The sequence below is a fragment of the Schistocerca nitens genome, chromosome 1 (assembly GCF_023898315.1).
Source record: "Schistocerca nitens isolate TAMUIC-IGC-003100 chromosome 1, iqSchNite1.1, whole genome shotgun sequence".
Taxonomy (NCBI): Eukaryota; Metazoa; Arthropoda; class Insecta; order Orthoptera; family Acrididae; genus Schistocerca; species Schistocerca nitens.
The window spans coordinates 450,814,110-450,837,766 of NC_064614.1; the positions used below are offsets into that span (position 1 = coordinate 450,814,110).

The 23,657-nt window shown below is 45.2% G+C and overlaps 1 protein-coding gene across 2 annotated transcripts in view; it reads left to right on the plus strand.

The window, feature by feature from the left end:
• The window catches only part of LOC126251601 (fringe glycosyltransferase), a 658,326-nt gene that overhangs the window by 48,397 nt on the left and 586,272 nt on the right, over positions 1-23,657 (plus strand). Inside the window, exon 2 of one of the 2 annotated variants that reach the window (XM_049952137.1) lies at positions 13,723-13,992. In XM_049952137.1, coding sequence (XP_049808094.1) covers positions 13,723-13,992 — 270 coding nt within the window. The remainder of the gene's footprint in view (positions 1-13,722; positions 13,993-23,657) is intronic. The other variant, XM_049952146.1, reaches the window with a different exon arrangement.

Consider the following 23,657-nt stretch of genomic DNA (forward strand, 5'->3'; position numbering starts at 1 on the left):
CAATTGCAGTCATTCGCATGATGTAGAAGCACACTTCGGCCCTCACTGACGGCTCGGGTCCAGTTACTGACAAATCTCACTCTCTAGAAAATTGCCACGAAAGCGTGGCCCTGCCGGTCAAGCTCAGTATTTAGTAAACGACTGTTTTGATTTCCGTAGCCAGAAGACCCTCCTTGCCGTGATTAAGGTAATGAGACGTGCACTGCGTAAGCTCTAGCATATTAATCCCTTGCGAGAGAGAGGAAGCGAGAAAATGCGAGCTCATCCGCAGTTTACCTCAACTGTTAAACACTGAGGCGGTCTGTCGGTGTATGAGATGAAAAACTGTACTATAACACCAGATTCGCTTAAGATTTCATATGTTCGAGGAATATGTTCTCCAACTATCATGCCATCAGAGTTTCGCAGCCAAGTTTTGTTGTAGCTTCCTGATCAAAACGTGTTGCTTGTGCGGATTACAAGAAGGGCAAATAATGTACAACAGATGGGACCGAAGCCTTTTCAGTCCCTCATTTAGGCGGTTATTCCTGCCGTTATCCGTAGGTCAGTCGGAGAATACATTTCTGTGCCTCTGCGCCAGTTGCAACGCGCGTCATACTGGAGAGGCGGAGAACGCAAGTGAACCGTGGAGCTCTTGACCGAGATTGATCCGCGCATCAGCCCGCCACAGGATCGGTTGTGGAGCACGTAGTCAATTAGGGCCGCTTCGTTAACGCAGCTCTCTGTGACGATGCTATCGTGGAGGCGGCGGCGGCGGCGGCGGCGGCGGGGACACCTTTCGTTGGCCGCTTGCTTTTTGTTTCTCTCGAATATCTCGCCAGAAGGAAGACACGGGTGGTTCCAGAGCGCAAGGGTCGGCATCAAAGGTGCCGACGGCGGCGAGGTAATTGGGCCACCCGATTAGCGGCCTCGACTTGCCGCCTACTGCGGGACCTGGCCGACGTATCACGGTTCCGTCTATTCTGCGTAAAGAGGCTTACACACCTTCATTTAATTGCGCAGTTATCCGGGCCAGTCGAAATCTGTACAGTAACGTGAACTGAAAATGGCTAGTTTTCTCCTCAGTTCTGCTCTCATTTATCTATGTTCTTACATTTGATGGCAGTGTTCGTGACGATTAAAGTAACAGTGGGTGACAGAAAAAGGTGTGCTGCGTTTTGTTGTGTGGTTGCAGCTATGTTTTTGCTTTAACACTTTCCAGAAAGCACATGCTTCAGTACATCCTGTTAATAGTAAATGGCGTGGCTTCTGTGCTGGTGTTTATAACGGTATCAAACGCCATAGCTACACATTTCAAACCTGGCCAACCGCGGACTGCCCTTAAAAATAACTAACCTATTACACATGTCTTCGTACATCCATATTTAAACTGGGATGAAGGTGGGACACAGCCTGTACTATTTTTATTAAAAATGAAATTCCTCCGGCTGTACTTCAGATTTTATATTTATTTCGTTACTAGTTTCGACGTTGCGTCAACGCCACCTTCAGGCCCGTACACTTTGATGAAATCAGTTGTGTGTGGCTCAGTCTAGCAGTCCGCGGTGCTCAACATGGATGGCGGGCAGTAACTAGTGTGAAGTTTAACCCAGTTTGTCAAAGATAGTAAACCAAACTATCTTTGACCCACTGGGTTAAACTTCACACTATTTACTGCCTGCCATCCATGTGGAGCACGTGTTGGCCTCACCGCGGACTGCTAGACTGGGCCACACACAACTGATTTCATCAAAGTGTACGGGCCTGAAGGTGGCGTTCATGCAACGTCGAAACTAGCAGCGAAGTAAATATAAAATCTTAAGTACAGCTGGTGGAATTCCATTTTTAATAAAAAAATATTACACATGTAGTTAACAAATTAAGCATTTTACATAAGAATGGCTATACAGCCGAAATGTCGTAGTACGCAACATAAAAATAAAACTCGAATGAATAACAAACGACGCAGGAAACATTTCGTTTAAATTTATCACGGCTGTGGAACCAGTTATAACTGCACTTTCTGTTTCCCTCACTGCTCTATCACGAACCGCTCCAGGTTCCAGAAAGTTGGTTTTTTTCTATCAAAACATCGTACTCGGCCGCTTTTCTTACACGTTTGGAATATGGGCACATACTGTATCCCAAAGTTTAGAGAGATTCTGATAATCTTCCATAATTTGTTTTTTTCCGGGGGGATCATGATAGCAGCAGGTTGAGATTCAAGTGACTGGCGACAAGACTGGAATTACCGGAGGGGACGGCACAGTTAACCGTCGCAAAAGATGAAATTCGCGCAGGCGAAGACCCTGCGGTAATCGTACAGTTTTTCAACCCTCATATTAATGACGTCACACATGATGCACTGTGCAGTTAAATTGAGGATGTGCAGTATATTTAGTATCGCAGTTTAGACGTTATATTCTTCAGCTTCAGTCTAATACTGCATTTACATGTGCCTCCCAGACACTGTTTTCGTATACCGCTACCGGTTTACAATATGGTCTCTGATTGGCCATGTAAACACTATAGTATCGATTCTGGAAACAAGTTTCTAGTTGCCGGACTTCCTCTCTCACAATAGATATTCGCTGCAAGCATTTATGAAATGTTGTTGTTGTCTTCAGTCCTGAGACTGGTTTGATGCAGCTCTCCATGCTACTCTATCCTGTGCAAGCTTCTTCATCTCCCCGTACCTACTGCAGCCTGCATCCTTCTGAATCTGCTTAGCGTATTCATCTCTTGTGTTTAGATATTCCGGTACTACATACATGGTTTAAAAATTCTGTTTACTGCGGAGGCAACGATTTTTTATGGAAGATATTTGATTTATTTATTAATTCCTAAACATTTTCATGTAAGTGATATGATTAATTTGAAAGAAGTTTAAGATTGGGAATAATACGACAGAAGAAAAGGGATCAGTATTGTATAGTACTACACGCTATTTACTAAAATATACGCAGTCAAATAGCAAATGCTTATACGATAGTGCACTGGTAATAGTTTTATAGCTCCACACAATCTGTAAATATGGGAGAGGAGTTTCACGCTGAGTAGGAAGTTCTTCACTTGAAATGAAGCAAGTGTTATCTATTTTAGTTAGAAAGAGATACATAAATTATATATTTACTAAAATGAAAAAATTGAACTGATTGGCAACAACCCCGCATTTAGCGTAACTGACTAAACTGTAACGTGCTATATCCACACTCTTTTTAGTGACCAAGTTCTTGCATACAAATCAAAGACTATAAAAATACGGAGAAAACGTTCCCTAATTCTATTTACACGAATGTGAACATCTGTACTAATTCGGAAATTTTCTGGCCATTCCAGATCTCCAAAGTGTTGTAGTAGAAAATCTTCCACCAGTGAGTACGTCGCACGTAATTCAGATCGGTTCATAAAACAAGGTTCGAACGCGTTAACTTCCGTAGACAAGATTCTTAAACATCTCTTCTTTAACAGTTCCTTCCTTCCTCCTCCTCAAGAGTTTACGAACATCCATAAAGAAATCTTAATCAATATTTCATAACTTCTGCTAACCTTGTTTTATTGTGGAGGCGGAATCGGGCAGTTGATTTAGTCATGTAAAACAACTAACGCCCAAAAATCAGTTACCAATTATAAGATATAAACACGACAGCGAAACACGGTTTCGAGATTCGTTGTATCTACAGGAGGATTTTTTGCCTGTCAACTTAGCGTGTGTAAATTTATAAACACAGAAGATCGTAATGAAATGTGTGGCATAAAGCAGAGTAAATGTCATCTGTAATTGTAAAGAAACTTCGATGGACCTTTAAGATAGTGCAGTGTACTATATTTTTGGGTCGTCGTGTGAAGAAATCATTCCATTTGTTTATCAAGCAGTACCTTTAGTGACAATACTGTAAGAAAGTTCAGTTGAAAGCTGCCTTATCTGCAACAAAAATTACAGTAACTAGTAAGTAAGTTAACAATAAGTGTCAAAAAACTCATATCGACGTGGAATTTACTTGATATCTTACCTTCCATATCCCACAGAAAACGTTGAAAAGTTAAGAATTTCGCATTGAAGTGCATGTTACGCAACATAAGGAGATGTAGTTTATTAATTTTGCAGTGAATTATGTATAATGGAAAACACATCAGAGTTTAACATAATGCCAAAGAGAACTGAAAGATACAAGAAACAATGTAATATCTTGACTTTGGTGTGTTCGCAACGTACACACGACGTGGGAATGTAACTATTTCTTTTTGCAGCCAAATATTTTATGATTTGTAGGTACGAGTCTTGGTAATATGTAGAAACATGCCTTGTCCGCAATATTACATGTTACTATTGCTTCAGTGTAAGTGTACTAGATTTCCTGATATCCTAGTATCTGGTTGAACTTAGTAGGTAGATATGCCATTATCTAGTATCATGAAGTTACATTCTTCCGGAGATTTACGTCGGTTCCACATACAGCCTTATTGTTACACATGTTAACGTAAACAAGTCTTTGAAAACTTAGAAAATATTTATCTTGACAAGCCTAACGAGACTTACGAACACCGTTCTCGTTTCTAACCCAGCTACCCAGCAGCAGTAAAAACTTGACGGGTGTTATTTCCTTTTTATTCGTTTGCGCAAGTCAAGGTTACTTCAGAAATCATTGTTGACTAATTGCATTGGAATAAGTATATTGTGAACACTGTTTGCGGCAGAAGTAGTTTCACTTAATTACGTCGAGTCGAGTTGCAAAAAAATTGAGTTGTCTGGTTCTGTGCAGCCCGCTTCGGTAAAAATCTTCAGTTTCTCTTTTGTGTGAACCTAATTTTGCCTGCAGTTCATCAGGGAGAAAATTGTGGGTCTGTACCGCGCAAGTGGAATGGAGGTTTCCTATATTTAATTGTATGCGATAGCGTATTCATAGTCCGACTACTGGGGTGCTGATCCCGTAGCACACATCTGCATCTAGGAAGACCCGGCATTCATCGAATCATTCCAGCAGCGCGACTTGTAATTTCCCTCCAGCGTCACTGGCTGCGTCCTGTAAGGCCAGCAGACACGTAGCAGCAAGCCCACGCGCAGCGGGAGAGAAGGCCGATTGCAGCGACAGGGCGCCGTAAACTGGCGGCGGGAGCAGGTGTTCCCGGATATTAATATTTAGAGCCCGGTCGGCCGCCATGTTATTTCAGAGCGGCGGAACGCGGCAATAAACCGGCGGAAGCGAGTCGCGGCTCGGCCGCGCAAATAAACTACGACGCGACGCGGCCGCACTCACTCGCCGCTACCGAGAACACTTATCATCTGGGCAAATAGTTCTGGGCTCGCGAAGGGCACGAGCGCCACAACGGCTTCTTTGAGCGACGGATGGCGCGGCTCGGCGCAGGTGTGTGTGTGTGTGTGTGTGTGTGTGTGTGTGTGTGTGTGTTTAGTGTCGGGACGCGGCACTGCTAATTTGTATGCTCGCGGCGGCTGCGGACACAAGGACCCATCTGTTCACGAGTTAGCTGGAACGTGCTACAGTCGTCTCTGGGAATCCGAAAGACGTGCTACTAGGCGAAAAACGCTCGTTCTTTCATACGTCCCTGTCACAGCGTCGAAATTTAGTGAATACTGTAGACCTGATATGTACGGCAAGTGTCGATAGTGGCGAAAAGGCTTGGGCTAAAGATACACATCTGCGCCGATACTGGTTAAGCCACCTTACGCTGTGTGGCTGATGGCAGTGCTGTGGAGTACCAAGTGGAGAGATCCGGACACACATTATTCTGTTTGAGTTCAACAGAGGGGTGGTAGCAGCAGAGATAGCCAGAAACTTTTGCGTCCTGTATGGGGTTAATGCCATTAGACACAGCACGGAAAGAAAATTTTCTCCTTTTGAGGAGGATCGTTTGACATTAGTGGCTCTCCGCGTGCAGGAAGACGTTGGGGGTTTCATGAAGATTGTTTAAACGCATCCATAATGAACCACGTTAATGTACTCGAGACTTGGCAAACGTGGTGAACTGTGATCTTTCCACTACCGTGCGACACTAGTATGCAATGGGGATGGTTCAAACATCAGATGTATGGGTACCGCATGCTGTGAGACAAAATGAAAAAAATAAGCGGATGGCCGTATGTGCATCTTTGCTTGCTCGTCGTCAATTGGTTCGTGAACAACACCGACCATTCGTATCCTCTGTCGTTACTGGTGACGAGAAATGTGTTGATGCTAACATCACGGAAAAGCATGACTGACAGCAACCCAAGGAGGTAAACCGTACAAAGACCTGTGCACATCCTCAAAAGATGTTACGCATCTGATCACCGATAGTGTGGTGTACGAAAAAAAGCCGGCCGGAGTGGCCGAGCGGTTCTAGGCGCTACGGTCTGGAACCGCGCGACCGCTACGTCGCAGGTTCGAATCCTGCCTCGGGCATGGACGTGTGTGTTATCCTTGGGTTAGTTAGCTTTAAGTAATTCTAAGTTCTAGGCAACTGATGACCTCAGAAGTTAAGTCCCATAGTGCTCAGAGCCATTTGAACCATTTGTACGAAAAAAAGCTTGCCCACGCATCACTGCTGACATTGATTATCAACAACTGAGACGCCTTGGAGGTGCAGTCCAAGACGACGACCTGAAAGACTGCGTTTAGTGACGCTAATCCACGATAATGCCTACCCGCATTGTGCTAGACTGCCAAAAATACCGAGTTGGGGTGGGAAGGCATTCTGGACTCGAGTTTTCACTTGATCTTGCGCCCTCAGATTTTCGCCTCCTCCGCTCGCCACGCAAGAACCTTCAGGGAACATACTTTTTGGATGAAAATCGCCCCGAACAATGCACGACTAGTTCTTAACGTAAAAACCACGTGATTTCCCCAGTTACGGAATCGAAAAAGTTGCTACAGCGTTGGCAGACTGTTGTAAATAGTGAATAACGCTTCTCTTTTAGCGTTTGCCACTGGAGATTTTCGAGCATATCTGTATCGCTTTCGTGTGATCTAAACGTTCCAGTGACGAAAGGCTTCGCTCTTCCAAGGGCTACCTTATCGTATTAATCCTACTATACAAGGGTCCAGAGTAATAAGACACTCTCAAGAATCATTCGAATGCGCGTTTCGAAAGTTACTGCTTTCCTTCATGGGTATCATGATTCTTCTAATCAATCTCTGCATGGCTTCTACTTCCCATAAAGTATTTTTATGTGGTCAGTCCACTACAGATAACTCCGGGCATTTAAATCCGTGTATTTTATGGATTTTGCTGTTTCCACAGCTTTATAGGCAGTAGCTCAAGCAACGGTAATAGATCTGTTCGTTTATCTGTGCGCAGTAAGATATATTTATACGTTCAGGGTCATCTGCCTGTCTCTGTACCAGTCATTGTTGCTGCACATTCTTCCAGCATTTCGCTACAATCTTCTGGAGTTGCTGTGTTTCTATAGTCCGTATCACTGTCTGCGAACACTCGTGGGGCTTCCGATGTTATTTAGTAGGTAATTAACATTGTAGTGTACTGAACTGGGGGACCTAGAAACCACAGAGAGGCTTCGTCCCGCCGTAGCACTAAATGGTTCACAATCCCACAACAGGCTACAGTAGTCAACTCGCTCACCTCCGTCCCACACCGAACCCAGGGTTATTGTGCGGTGTGGCCCCCTGTGGAGCCCCCCTGGGAACGTCTCACACCAAACGAGTGTAACCCCAAATGTTTGCGTGGTAATTATAGTGTACGCGTACTTAGAGACAGTGTTTCCGACATAGTGTAAATGAGACGGAATAAGGGTGGACCAGCCCGCATTCGCCGAGGTAGATGGAAAACTGCCTTGAAAACCATCCACAGACTGGCTGGCACACCGGACCTCGCAACTAATCTGCCGGGCGGATTCGCGCCGTGGCCGACACGCCGTCTCGCCCGGAAAGCAGTGCGTTAGAGCGCACGGCTAACCGGGCGGGCTAGGTAATTAACACACTTGTAAACATTCCTTCGCGGTACTCTCGAAGCTGCATTGACATCTGTTAATTTCGTCCATTAACAACGGTTCGAGTTTTATTGGCTAGGAAGTTTAGATCTGACATTATGTTAGCTCCTATTTTGATTACTAAACGACACAGCGAATCTGTATCGAGTGTCTTCTGGAAGCTATGGAACACATCAACTTGGGCGCTGGTGTCTACAGCGCATTACAACGCGTGGACGAACGTAGCTAGCTTAGTTCCAAATGATCTGTTGTGGAATCCAGTTTGATTCCTTTAAAGACTTTCGTTCTCTTAAAACGTCATTATGTATCTAAAACAGATTGAAGTGAGCGATAGCCCTGTAAGCCAGTTGTCAGCATCTGTCTCGGAACGCAAATTCTGCAAAAAGTTCATTTATAAAGGTTGCAACTGAAATTAATATGAAAATCGCTCATAATGCGAACGACAGTTACTTCATCTTTATTTCATCTATTCATTTGTCAGTGCCTTAAGAGTTTGTAAGAGACACTGATGCAATCGAAAAGCAGTCTCAGCATCTTTAGCTGTCGACAATCGCTGTTCCTCGTCTGACATTGCACTGTGAAAGTGACGAAAAAATATAAAAAGGCCCATGTCGTTCAAATTCCATGTGGTACCATAAGTCTCCTCAGCAAGCCAAACAGGACGTTAGTTACCAGATCGGCGCCACGTAAAGTTAAGAAAAAATGGCTCTGAGCACTATGGGACTTAACATTTGAGGTCATCAGTCACCTAGAACTTAGAACTACTTAGATCTAACTAACCTAAGGACATCGCACACATCCATGCCCGAGGCAGGATTCGAACCTGCGACCGTAGCGGTCACGCGGTTCCAGACTGAAGCGCCTAGAACCTCAAGTTAAGAGCTGTGGTATTTAAATTGAAATTCTGGTTGATAAAAACTTTGCTTTACAACTGTTACCGCATCGAACATTTTATAGTGTAAGAACTTCAGAAGTGTGTCTAAAATTCTATCAGAAATGATTTTTAGAAACTAAGACAATAGTTTGTTAAAGTTTGTGTTATTGTGGATTCGAAGTGTTAAATGACAAATTTACGTTCTGTTTTAAGATATTTCCATGTAAACTATACAGCTTGAAAAACAATTCCAACAGAGCAAAGAACATGAATTAAATTACATCGAAGTTACTATTTCTTTCTGTTTATGACGCGAAAGAAGGGACCTAGCAAGATGGCACAATGGTTAAAGCCTTGGACTCGTATTCGGAAAGAGCCGCGTACTCTTCCCCGTCCGGTCATCAGGATTTTAAGTTTTTCATTGTTTCCCTAAATTGCTTAACATAAGTGCCGGAAATTCCTTAAGTGCCGGGATGTTTTGTTTGAAGACAACATAGCCGATTTCTTTCTCCGTCTTTGCTCGTGCTTCATCTTAAATGGTCTTGTTGTACATGGTCTGTTAAATATTCTTTTCTTTAAATTTAAAATTACGTCTTTAAAATTTGCCTGGCGCTACGACGCGCGGTGATGTGGATTTTGGAAGCCAGGGCCACTAGTTAGCCTTCGGATAGGTGCTCAGTTAGTAGTACCGGGTTACGTGGACCGCCCTGCAATCTTTGTATCAGAGAAGGTCTGGGGATCTTGGTGGGCTCGGGAATACCTCAACATTACGCAGACATCTTGTAGATACACATGCCGTGTGTGAACGAAAATTGTCATGTTGAAAAATGGCACAACGATACTGTCGTACGACTCACGAGACCCGCGTTTGGCAGTCAGAAACGCAGCGTGGCATTCAGCCTATCTTCTGCTATTGCAAATATTGTTTTCTCAATGTTCGAAAATTCCCCGCCAAAACCTGTATTGCCTGACGGAAAGAAGTAAAGCGTCGAGAAGAGGAGTAGGAAACGAAATGAAACTTCGCGGATTGAGGAGCTATGTGATATTTCAGTGACTACAATATCGAGGCAGATCTGCAAAGAACTAGCCAGTATGAGCCCACTTGCCTTAATGACGTTGCAGCCCTCTGGCCTGGATACATGCGCCGATTTGGCTCGGAAGCATGTCGTAGAGGCGCTGTATCCTTCTCTGAGGGAAGCTTGTCCAAAAATGTTGTAACGGCCCTCGATATCGTTGATTCTGGCTCTGAGACGGAGTTGACGTCCGAGCTGGGGATCTTGGTGGGCGCGGGAATACCTCAACATCAGGCAGACATTTTGTAGATCCACGTGCCGTGTGTGAACGAAAATTGTCATAAATAGCATAACGATACTGTCGCGTAAGCGGTAACACAAGGGAATGCAGGATGTGCGTGACGTACCGTTGTGCAGCCAGAGTTTCGTCAATCACTAAGCACGCGTGGCTTAGTCATATCCAGTGACAGTCCACACCATCAGACCAGGAGTGAACCACAGTGCATCACGAAAATGTTGGAAGAATGTGGCTTCTCCCCAGGTCGCCGCCATATTAGCCGACAGAGGGTACTCGGGCTAGTGCAAAACCTCAGTTCATCGTCGAACTCAATGCGACGCCTTGCATCAGTCCACGCTGTCCATTGAAGCACAACACCTAACGCAGCCGTTCGTATTGTGTTGTTAACAGCAGTCTACGTACACTCCTGGAAATTGAAATAAGAACACCGTGAATTCATTGTCCCAGGAAGGGGAAACTTTATTGACACATTCCTGGGGGTCAGATACATCACATGATCACACTGACAGAACCACAGACACATAGACACAGGCAACAGAGCATGCACAATGTCGGCACTAGTACAGTGTATATCCACCTTTCGCAGCAATGCAGGCTGCTATTCTCCCATGGAGACGATCGTAGAGATGCTGGATGTAGTCCTGTGGAACGGCTTGCCATGCCATTTCCACCTGGCGCCTCAGTTGGACCAGCGTTCGTGCTGGACGTGCAGACCGCGTGAGACGACGCTTCATCCAGTCCCAAACATGCTCAATGGGGGACAGATCCGGAGATCTTGCTGGCCAGGGTAGTTGACTTACACCTTCTAGAGCACGTTGGGTGGCACGGGATACATGCGGACGTGCATTGTCCTGTTGGAACAGCAAGTTCCCTTGCCGGTCTAGGAATGGTAGAACGATGGGTTCGATGACGGTTTGGATGTACCGTGCACTATTCAGTGTCTCCTCGACGATCACCAGTGGTGTACGGCCAGTGTAGGAGATCGCTCCCCACACCATGATGCCGGGTGTTGGCCCTGTGTGCCTCGGTCGTATGCAGTCCTGATTGTGGCGCTCACCTGCACGGCGCCAAACACGCATACGACCATCATTGGCACCAAGGCAGAAGCGACTCTCATCGCTGAAGACGACACGTCTCCATTCGTCCCTCCATTCACGCCTGTCGCGACACCACTGGAGGCGGGCTGCACGATGTTGGGGCGTGAGCGGAAGACGGCCTAACGGTGTGCGGGACCGTAGCCCAGCTTCATGGAGACGGTTGCGAATGGTCCTCGCCGATACCCCAGGAGCAACAGTGTCCCTAATTTGCTGGGAAGTGGCGGTGCGGTCCCTTACGGCACTGCGTAGGATCCTACGGTCGTGGCGTGCATCCGAGCGGTGAACCTTCCGCCGACCACTGGCGACAACATCGATGTACTGTGGAGACCTCACGCCCCACGTGTTGAGCAATTCGGCGGTACGTCCACCCGGCCTCCCGCATGCCCACTATACGCCCTCGCTCAAAGTCCGTCAACTGCACATACGGTTCACGTCCACGCTGTCGCGGCATGCTACCAGTGTTAAAGACTGCGATGGAGCTCCGTATGCCACGGCAAACTGGCTGACACTGACGGCGGCGGTGCACAAATGCTGCGCAGCTAGCGCCATTCGACGGCCAACACCGCGATTCCTGGTGTGTCCGCTGTGCCGTGCGTGTGATCATTGCTTGTACAGCCCTCTCGCAGTGGCCGGAGCAAGTATGGTGAGTCTGACACACCGGTGTCAATGTGTTCTTTTTTCCATTTCCAGGAGTGTGTGTGACGTTAGTGCCCTTGCCCTGTTACTGCAATGGCTGATGGTCACGTAGCCTTCGCATATGTTCATGGAGCAGCACTCCTTGCCAGTTGGCTGCCGTGTTTTCACTGCAGAGCTGGCGGCCATATCTCGTGCTCTTGAGTACATCCGCTCATGCCCTGGCGAGTCATTTCTCCTGTGTACTGACTCATTGAGCAGCCTACAAGCTATCGACCAATGCTACCCTCGCCACCCTCTGGTAGCGTCCATTCTGTGGTGTTTGTGTGGATCCCAGGACACGTCGGAATCCCCGGCAACGAACTTGCCGACAGGCTGGCCAAACAGGCGACTCGGAAACCGCTTCTGGAGATAGGCATCTCCGAAGCTGACCTGCGTTCTGTCTTACACCGCAGGGTTTTCCGGCTTTGGGAGACGGAATGGCATAACAGCACGCACAACAAACTGCGTGTCATTAAGGAGAGTATAAATATGTGGAAGTCTTCTATGCAGGCCTCTCGCAGGGAATCAGTTGTCTCTGCCGGCTCCGCATTGGCCATACGTGGCTAACGCATGGTTACGTACTCGTCACGAGGACCCACCTCAGTGTCGCTGTGGCTCCCAAATGACAATCGTCCACCTCTTGCTGGACTGCCCACTTTTAGCCGCTCTGCGGCAGACTTTTAGCTTTCCCAGCACCCTGCCTTCAGTGTTGGGCGACAATGCCTCCACAGCTGTTTTAGTTTTACGTTTTATCCGTGAGAGTGGGTTTTATACTTCTGTGTAGGTTTTAGCGCATGTCCTTCGTCCCCCTCTGTCCTCCACCCTAGTGCTTTTAGGGTGGAGGTTTTAATGTGTTGCAGAGTGGCTGGCTTTTCCTTTTTATTCTCATGGTTGGCCAGCCACTGTAATCTGCTTTCATGTTTTACTCTCTTCTGTTTCTAGCGTCTCTCTGTTTTCTTGTCTTCTTTTGTTCCTTTTAGTGTTCGTTGCCTTCCCTTCGTTCTTGTGGATTTTCCTTTCTTTCCGTTTTGTGTTATATGTTTCGTGCGTTTTATTCTCACCCTTGTGGCATTGTTTTATTAGGAACTAGGGACCGATGACCTCGTAGTTTGGTCCCTTCTCCCGTCTTAGCAACCAACCAACTCTGCTACTACGGGATGACAAAATGTTGCAGGAGTCCGTTAGTTCTTCTCGGATGCCAGGCGCAGTCGTGATTGGATTACGATGGGCGTCGTGCACAATACTGTATCTTCCCCTATGGTGTCAAGACGTGGTCGACCGGAACCTCGAGGACGAACACGCTTGTCCTCGCATTCTCATGCCGTCCACACATCAAGCCATTGTATTACTGTCACGTCTGGATGCCCCACAGAACGACACAGCGCGGTTCGCTGGCCAAGTGGAAAGCGACAGTGAGGTCCATTTCATACCCTGTCGGATTCTCATAACGCTGTCTCAAGAGTACGCGGCATCTCCGTGTCCTTCAGTGATCAGTCAATGTTCGACACAGCCCACTACACACATACTCCCTACCAGCTGCGGTAACAGCAGTGAACACGACAACACTATTGCACTCTGGTGGTCGTTCTACGTATCAACAGATAATTGGGACCCGCCGATGGTGTGTACGTGTACTAAGTAACAATGACATCCAATCATGTCCTCTGGGTGCTCTACTTCATTTTTTGTTAGTTTGTCTTAAGGGAGCATTTTTTCCAGTATTTGATGCTTACAGAATTTAATTCATTTGGACTAAAGTTCTTCTAATCATCAGATGAACTGCTTTGTGGTAAATTGTAATTCTCTGTACATAAATGTGTTGTTGTTGTTGTTTCTTAAAGATGTTTGCGGCCCGGCAGGTGTCCCGCGGCTGGCAGGAGCGCGCGCCGCGCTCGGTGGGCCGCGACTACGACAGCCTGAGCCTCAGCCTGCCCGAGTCGGCACCGCCGCCGCCCACGCCACCCACGCACCGCGGGCCTCCCCCGCGGCCGCCGCCCGCCGCCACCACGGCGCTGCAGGACGTCTTCATCAGCGTCAAGACCACCGGCAGCTACCACCGCGCCAGGCTGCCCCTCATCCTGAAGACCTGGTTCCAGCTCGCCAAGAAGCAGGTCAGTGCAGCCGAATTACCCACAGATCGATGGGGGTGGCAGTGAAAAATAACGTAGATCTTAGTATAAAAGTGAGGGAACAAAATAGCGCAGTGGAACTTCATTTTTAGGTGGGGCCGTATGACAACCGGATAACCCGAGGATTCAGAAGAGAATTAGAATGACATGCGTTAAATGACATAAACATACGCATTAAATACCGGGTGATCAGAAAGTCAGTATAAATTTGAAAACTGAATAAATCACGGAATAATGTAGATAGAGAGGTACAAATTGACACACAAGCTTGGAATGATATGGGGTGTTATTACAACCAAAAAATACAAACGATCAAAAATGTCCGACAGATGGCGTTTCATCTGATCAGAATAGCAATAATTAGCATAACAAAGTAAGACAAAGCAAAGATGATGATCTTTACAGGAAATGCTCAATATATCCACCATCATTCCTCAACAATAGCTTTAGTCGAGGAATAATGTTGTGAACAGCACTGTAAAGCATGTCCGGACCTAGAGATGTCGGTCGACCACGATACACTTGCGACTAACCCCAAAGCCAATAACCGCACGAACTGAGGTATGGGGACTGGGAGGCCAAGCATGACGAAATTGGCGGCTGAGCACACGATCGTCACCAAACGACGCGCGCAAGGGATCTTTCACGTGTCTAGCAAATTTTTTTTTTTTTGATCTAATAAAACCCCATGTCATTCCAAGCATGTGTGTCAATTTTTACCCCTCTATCTACATTATTCCGTGGTTTATTAAGTTTTCAAATATATACTGACTTCTCGATCACCCGGTATTTTCATTTAAAAGCAGAAATAATAAATTATTTTCACAAATTTTGCCCAGGCATAGAAAACCGCATTGAATTTTATACAGTGATAAGAAATGTCTGTAGGTCTGTCTTTCTACAGGACGGTTGATGGACTTAGACTGTTCATTATAAGATGTAAAATCAGTAACACCTTCAAACGTCTGTATTTCGGATGTAGTTTATTTATGCGATCAGTTTCGGCATTTTACGACGCTGTCTTCCGGCCCCCAACCAACATGTAGAAGTAATTCAATCTTCTGTGCAGTCCAGATAGGGGCCAGCATTCAGTAACTGGCATCCGTAGACTCTCTTTTTCCTACAACACGTACCTTCGTTCATCAGTTGAAGTGTCTTCAATTGATAAAGTCTTCAACTGATGAACGAAGCGATCGCATTGTTGGAAAAGAAGTCTATGAATACCAGTTACGGAAAGATGGCCCCTGTTTCGATAGCACATGAGATTGGATTATTCGTACACTTTGGTCAGAGCGCTGAAGATGGCGTAGTGAAACGACGAAACAGGTTTCATAAATTTAATATTCGGAAATATAGGCGGCTGAATGTGTTTTTGATTTTACATTTTGTTTGAAATAAGAAGTTTGTTTGCAACCAGTTTCAGAAGTAGTTCATGTGTATGTGCAGTACGCTGACGTAGGCGTTTTGACAGCAAGCCTGGCGTTACAAGTAAACCATAATTTTGTTCAGTTGCGTCGCTGCCTCTGTGATCGTCACAGTGTCTTCCTAAAGAGAGCCAACTTCGTCACTTAGTCCGTAATCATTATTGTCATTGTCTGCAGACGAAGAAACGGCGATTACTTCATCAGAAACCATCATTTTGAGACTGATCTCCAATTTCTTTCCTGTTATTCTTACAGTCTGACCTTTGCCCCAACAGCAAATTCAGCAGCAGTGTTTTTCAACAATTCTCCTTCATCCATTCCAAGCAGCGCATGTAACTTTGTGATCATGGGAGCTGCTACATTCTTTCTCTGCGCTGTCGCTTTACGCTTTCAACAAACGGAACATTTAAGTTCTGTACAACTCAGTCTTACCGTATTCACAATCCGTGTATTGGGGCTGGCTGAATTTGATTGTAATGAGTGTCATAATCGATTACCACAATTAGTTTGGAGTATCAAGTACTGTACAGATTCTGCACTAAGAAAGAGAGGAATAACCCGATCCGAATGAACCCGAAGTCCGAATTAACCAGGGTCCAACAAAGGAAATTCCTCTGAACCGAGAAACAAAGCCTCGGCAGATGCTTAGAACAGTGCACCAACAATGAGGGATTCATGTCGTAATCAGATGGTTCACACGTGCGCCCAGCAAAAATTTCTCTTCAATGAATGGAAAATGCCAGACTTAGGGGTTGTTAAGGCAATGATGAGCCGTTAAATGATGTGGAAACGTGATAGCAACTTACCAATTTGCTTCATCGACGCCAATTAGCGCAGTATCATTATCGGAATTATAACGGGGCAAAATATTAATCTGTGTTCCACTATCTACTTTGTTGTGTAGAACAGTTGGTACCTACGGTACTGAAAGCAGCGAGTAATATTTGTAGTGTTCGGAGTCAGAATAATTATTTAGAATAATATTGATCTTCTCATACGCATGTATTATAAGATGAAGGGAAATAATTAACGTAGCGTGGAACAGGCAGAAGCACGCCTCACGGTTAACACTACAAATCTCATTGCTGGAACATTTAAGACAAGAGGCAAAGGATCACTGCGAAGAAGCAGGACCTGAACGCTGTTCGACATACGGCTCTCAGAAACAAGATTTATCTTGTCAGATTAGTTTGAAGATGGGGAGAACATGTACTCCTAACCCAAGGGATAGAGGCGGTTGAGGCACAAACCTAATCCCGCGGGAACAAAGTTCAAATCTACTTCAGGTCACACTGATTGACGGGCGATTGAATTCAAGATGACAACGGCAATTCACTTTTCTATTACTACTCCATCAGAAATTAATAGGCCGTCACTAATTATCTGCCACTCTGCGTGAAAAATTCAGTTGTCATAACCCCCAAATACAAATTTTACGCCGTGTGTGATGTTCTACAGAACTAAATAGTGTTCGCTATCACTTATTGTGTCTGATATTGTACATCTTTTCCAGTTTCTGAAGTGAAATTTGCGGTGATGAGTCGTGAGTTACACCGTCACGAGTTTCGCGTACAAAGATTGATTCACGCCTAAGCAGCGTACAAAAGCAATGGTAACGCAAGATTTAAAAAAAGTAACTGTAGAAAATCAAAAATTCGTTTCCACATAAGTAAGCGTTCACTTCATCAAGATACCACAGCATACTAGACTGAACTGCTAACGACTTCCCGCTGCCGCCCCCGCACCAGACCTTGGTGCCCCTTGAATTTTTTTTCTACGTCGTGTTTGTGACGCAGTATTCATGACACAGCCTTCGCGTGCCGTCTGAGCCACATCACCAAATGAAATGAACGATATTCTTCAGCGGTGGTTACGAACCATTCCCTCAACCCCCCCCCCCCCCCCCTCTTCGAAGGTCTTTATAAAGCAGTCGTTACCGTCCATCAGTCAAGACTGTCGCATACCCCCCCCCCCCCTCTCTCTCTCTCTCGCATATTTTTCTCGTTGTTCGAAAATTCGAATGGTAGCCTGCATTGTGCTACTCTCACTAAAGGACCGCATGATCGCCTCGTCTTACATAGTTCCGAATCTACATTTGCTCATTATGGCTGCCTGCTGACGTATCACCAATGTCGTGTATACTCATGTTTGCGTCATCATATTTGCATATGTTTTTGGGAAACCTGTCAGTTTTTGCACGAAGTTTTGATTTAACATACGTCCGCTGGATGTGAATCTATTAATCTCAACAGTTGTACGAATAACATTGACAACAATAGATCTGTGTAACACCGACTACTCATACTGCCTTAGTGGCACACGGCGTTATGATAGTTCTTTGCCATACATCAGACGACCTCGTCATTGATGACGATGCCCTGACTTTTAGGGCGAGTGAATTCTTTAAAGTCGTACCTTAACACTTGTTCAGTCAGCATGTATCTAGTTCACGAACATACAGTGAGGCATTATCTTCAGTGCTTTCCGGATATCAAGTAGCTTGGAGTGTGCCCGACAGCTGTACTGAGAGGTACGGGAAATTTTAAAATTCAGTGTCATTACGTTAAGTAATTGAATTTGTACCTCGGCAGTGTAAGAAACGATTCAGGAAACTTACAGTTGCTGCGCGAAGACTTCGTCTGTGACTGCGCTGACAGGAAGATTTATGTTTATCGGCGTTTGTTTATAACTCGCTCACTCGAGTCTTCGAAGTAACGTACGACACTTAACGGAGAAATGTTAGGAACTCTAGATCCACTGCCATCTGTAGTTTCTGTGTGTTGAATTGCCACACCCAGTAGATCACAGAAACTCTTAAGAGGCCGCACGGCGAGCCATGTCCGTATGCTCGTTCCTTTTCGCTCGTAATTTTATTCAGTGACCTGCATATGGGCAGTCGCCAGCAATTTTCCCCGAGAGTGGCTTTGAAACGCTCGAGCCATGTTCCACATTATAATAACAAATGGCTCTACATTGGTTCTGAAGCGCGGCAAGTGCTTAGAGAATTATTGAGTGGCTGCGCGCAACATTAACCGTTCATCTTTTCGAGTTGCGCAGTTTATTTTAGTACACGAGGCTTTGCAGATTAATAATTTATTTGAATCTTCTATTATGTGTTCCGTCTTCCTGCTATTATAGAGACAGGTTGGATATTATTTCTGCACGACATGCTGCTGAATCTTACTCGAGAATTAACGAACATTATGAAACAAAATTAAATTGCAGTACGCAGTCACGCGCGATAATCGTATTTGCAGTATGCGTTTGTCATTTACTTTGCTTCATGCGCGTCGTTTCGTTGCGCTTCATGACGGGTAATTAACATCGGTAGTTTCTGAATCATTGATTATCCTCATTCAATTATGTTGAATGTATTGGCTTCTCACAAATAAACTTGATGTCAGAAGCATTTGCACTTGTGATACAAATTTTAACTCAGTGCCTTGCTCTTGTTGTTGTTTGTGTACGGCACGTCAGCGGAAGGCGTCATCGTGCTGACGGATAGAAGTTTGCAGTAGTATATGATTTGTTGTCTGAAGTACCCAGAAGCGCCAAAGAAACTGGTATAGGCATGCGTATTCAAATGCAGAGGTACGTAAACAGACAGAATACGCCGGTGCGGTCGGTGACGCCTGTATAAGACAACAAATGTCTGGCCTAGTTGTTCGATCGGTCACTCCTGCCACAACGGCAGGTTATCAAGATTTAAGTGAGTTTGAACGTGGCGTTACAGTCGGCGCACGAGCGATGGGGGACAGCATCTCATAGGCAGCGATGAGGAGGGGATTTTCCCGTACGACTATTTCACGAGTGTACCGTGATTATCAGGAATCCGGTAAAACAACAAATCTCCGGCGTCGCTGCGGTCAGAGAACGATCCTCCCAAGAACGGGACCAACGACGGCTGAAGAGAACCTTTGAACGTAACAGAAGTGCAACCCTTCTGCAGATTTCAATGCTGGGCCATTATCAAGCGTCAGCCTCAGAACTATTCAACGAAACATTATCGATATGGGCTATCGGACCTAAAAGCCCACTTGTGTACCCTTAATGACTGCACGACACAAACCTGTACGCCTCGCTTGGGCCCGTCAATACCGACATTGGGCATTGATGACTGGAAGCATGTTGCCTTGTCGAATGAGTCTAGTTTCAAATTGCATCGAGCGGATGGGCTTGTACGGGTATGGAGACAACCTCATGAGTCCATGGACCCTGCATGTCAGTAGGGGACAGTTATAGCCGGTGGACGCTCTGTAATGGTGTGGGGCGTATGCAATTGGAGTGATATGAGACCCCTGATACGTCTAGAAAAGACTGTGACAGGTGACACACAGGTAAGCATCCTGTCTGATCACCTCCATCAATTCATGTCCATTGTGCATTCCGACACGCTTGGGCAATTCCAGCAGGACAATGCGACGCCCCAGATGCCCAGAGTGACTCCAGGAACACTTTTCGGAGTTAAAACACTTCTGCTGGCCACCAAACTCCGCAAACATGAAACTTATTGAGCATATCTGGGATGCCTTGCAACGTGCTGTTCAGAAGAGATCTTCACCCCTCGTACTCCTACGGATTTATGGGCAGCCGTGCAATATTCATGGTGTCACTTCCCTCCAGCACTACTTCAGACAGTGGGTTCCATCGCACGTCATGTTGCAGCATTTCTGCGTGCTGGCGGGGACCCTACACGATATTAGGCAGATGTGCCAGTTTCTTTGACTCTTCAGTGTTTGTCGTTCATTAAGAAGTCCTGGGTAAGTCTTATAAAATAGAATTGAAAACTAAAAGGGAGGCGCTTTCCTTAAGACACTTGCAGAGGCTACTGTATTCAAGGCCTTCGCCGCAGTCTGTTTTAGAATATAATTTCAGAGCGCAGTGCGCCTAGCGTCTTCTATATTCTCTTTCCGTTTAAAAAAATTACTAAGCTAACATCATTTGTCGAATCCTTTTCTAGCTTTAGCCATTGTTACTAAGGTTATACGACGACCCTTGCTGATTGTTTTGATTTTGGTAGTTCGGTAACATGATTGGTGACAAAATAAGGGATTTTTAATCTCTGTACTAGTTCCAAATATTTTACGTTGAAGCGGAGAAGAGAGTAAAGCGACTGACACCCTCCATCAGCAGCGCACTGGTTTCTTTACACAGAGCGTCAGCTGGCTCTGATATTCGTGCATGTGTGTGTCACCTGGACACTGGGACTACAATTACGCCCCGCAATTAAGCGTCTGGGGCAAGGCCGCGTCCTTCTTTGTGCCCCTGCAGCTGACGCCGTCCGCCACAGGCATGCGGCATGTACACACAGTCCTCCCACGGCTTCCAGCTGCACGTCTTTGTCTGCGAGGAATAAGCGTGCAACACTTTGTCCAACTGCGACAAGAAGTGGAGGACGTGCACACCGGTCAGAGCCGGAGGGATTTTACGCGCAGAGCACACTATTGCCGAAAGTCGCTGTCGATATGCAGGGGGGCATCTACGTAATATCGTCAAGGAACTCAACTGCCGCACTAGTGTAGGAATTCGACGTGGTACCGAGTGTACCACAGGCAGCAAACCACGGAAAGTAAGCTGAACCTTGTTGGTTCGATAGCAACACGTAAATTTGTGGTTGCTGCAGTTGAAGGGATTTGTTTCGACCTGATCATATGAAAATTACCTACAGATTTTTGGTGTAACAATTTAAATGGCATCCAGATTTTCCGGGCAGCTTCGACGTATGAGATGTTAGACCTGAGAGTATTGTGTAAACTGTTGTAATTAGACTGGGTGTTTTTTTTTATCAGTATGCATCTAATACACACCCGTGCGCCTTGTTTCATCTGTAAGAGGCACAGAAATCAGGGACGCGTTTAAGGCCCATTACCGTGGAAGCTCCTGTAGTCGAACCCCTACGACCTGCCCAAGGAGAGTGTCTCGACCAAGTAAAAGCTAGAGATGTTAGACCTGAGAGCTAATAGGTTCTCCTTAATGAAATGGGAAAAATCAGCGTCGTATACATTTATATCGGGGCTGTTGTTATCTTAGTTGAGTGAGAGTAAGCTTGGCTCAGTCCCGTTCTTCCTCCCACCCTAGAGAAGAGATACTGCGGAATTCATTAAACCATTCTGCGGTGTGTGTCAAGAAGAGAAGGGAAAATAATGAATGTGTGGGGGGGGGGGGGGGGCATCAGTGATTGACGTTAGATATGTGAGGACGATTCCGAAAGAATCCCACAGGCTAAGGGCGGGAGAAGTAGATCTGTATTTTAGTTCAGAATAATCGATGTTTTTCGGCATTTGTTTGGTCACCGTACGGCAAGTCGAAAAATAGAAGAGTTAGAGTAAGGGGTGGGATATTTATACGTGTGTATGATAAATCCCGTTCCTGAAAAGTATTTGTCTTCTTCACACCGCGTCTTCTTCATACCTCTTCTGTGTTTGGACAGATAACATGTCACAGATCTCATTTGTACTAAGATTGCAGTACACGCGAGGTGCCAATTTGCTTCCATAGCCCAGAGTGGAATGCATACATTCTAATAAATTTCACCAACCTGCAGTCTTCTATAGTTGTCCCCTGCGTAGAAACAGCACGTACGTTGTGAATCCGTAATCTTGAGGCTGTAAGAAACACTAAGCGAGGTACTGTTTTAGAAATGATTAAATTTCTGATCAGTTTGTTTATACGGGATGCCACGCGCTTGTTATTGGTAGAAGACGAGAAACTGCAGAATTACATTCCACTTCAGAGTCACAAATACTTTCCATTCTTCATGAACATTATTAACTGCGTATTTCTGTAATTAGTCACACTGTTCCCAACTAGACATTGCAAGGCAAGTCTTAAGTGATACGGCGGTAGACATCTGTCTCCACCGAGGCTTCACAACCAGCTCTCACATTCAAAAAGTAGACGTTGAAAATTAACTATTAGCTGACACCGCGGCGGACAACATGTCCACTCTCCGAGAGTGCGGAACGAGCTCTGATCTTACAGCCGAACCACTTCGCCCGCCATCCAACATAGGCGCGACTTGCTTCGTCTGCCTTTTCGTTTTGGAGTTTATTATTTTGCTGGTTATTAATACTTACTAAATAATGCAATGATAACACGCTATTGACAGGTGCTTTGATTTGAAATTCAAGTAAATGCGCTGTTTAATTTTTCAAATGTTAGTAATAGATTACAATTTCGGCGCGCAACTTTCGAACACAGCAGCATCCAATCGCGGAGAAGGACCACAATTTAGGCCGTCTTTCTCACGATATCCGTACCGAACAAACCATCTGTCATTGGTACCTCACACCACGATACGTCATTTTGCAACTGCTGCCTTCACAACTGCTCTAAGAAGAGCTTCTTGTACGTGAATATGAGGGCAGCAAAGCCAAAAGTATTACAACCGTTACAACAGCTGTTTAATTTTTTAGTAATAACTGAGTTAAAAAGGCAATATCAATTAACCTCAGCAGCAATGGTAAAATTTTTGTTTTTAAATACTTCTTTTTGTAAATAAAGGAGTAATATTTATTCGTAATATTTACGTTGGTTTGAAATATTGTCATTTTAGAAAACGGGAAATGCGGTCAGTGCTATTTTAATAACAATGCCGACAGAAACGAGCAAAAACGCATGAGGTAAGAACTGGTGCAGCGTTGCTGAGACAGTAATGCGCCTGTTGCAGTGTGTCTTGGCTTAGGCACGCGTGTACGGGCAGTTTGCAAGACTTGACCTCACCTGGTCGATACGGTGATTCTCGCTGTTGTTACTGGGCACCAGCTGTACTGCAGAATGGCAGCAACCCTAGTTTGGAAAATTTTTACGAAACGACGTAGTACTGACGTACAATGCTTCATTTGCCTTAAAAGATTAAAGATTTATCAACCATTTTTGTGAAATAATAAGAGGAAGGAAATTTTGAGAACAGTAATAAATGAAAAATTTTAATGCATTCATATTATGCCACAAAAACACAAAATAGCGGATCTGCTGCCTTGATCTATACTATAATCCTGTCTCTACTTGTATCCCTTGAAAACGGACAAATTAACACGAAAAAAGAATCCTTGAACCTCGGTTTCCACCCTTTACACTGACTGTGCATAATGCTCAGCTCAAAAATCATGCTGTAATCGCCGATCATACCATTAGTTGAGTTTAACAAAAATTAGAATCAATAGGACATTATGTTGATTTTTTTTTTCCTTAGAATTCAGTCACTCACTACTTTTCGAGTTA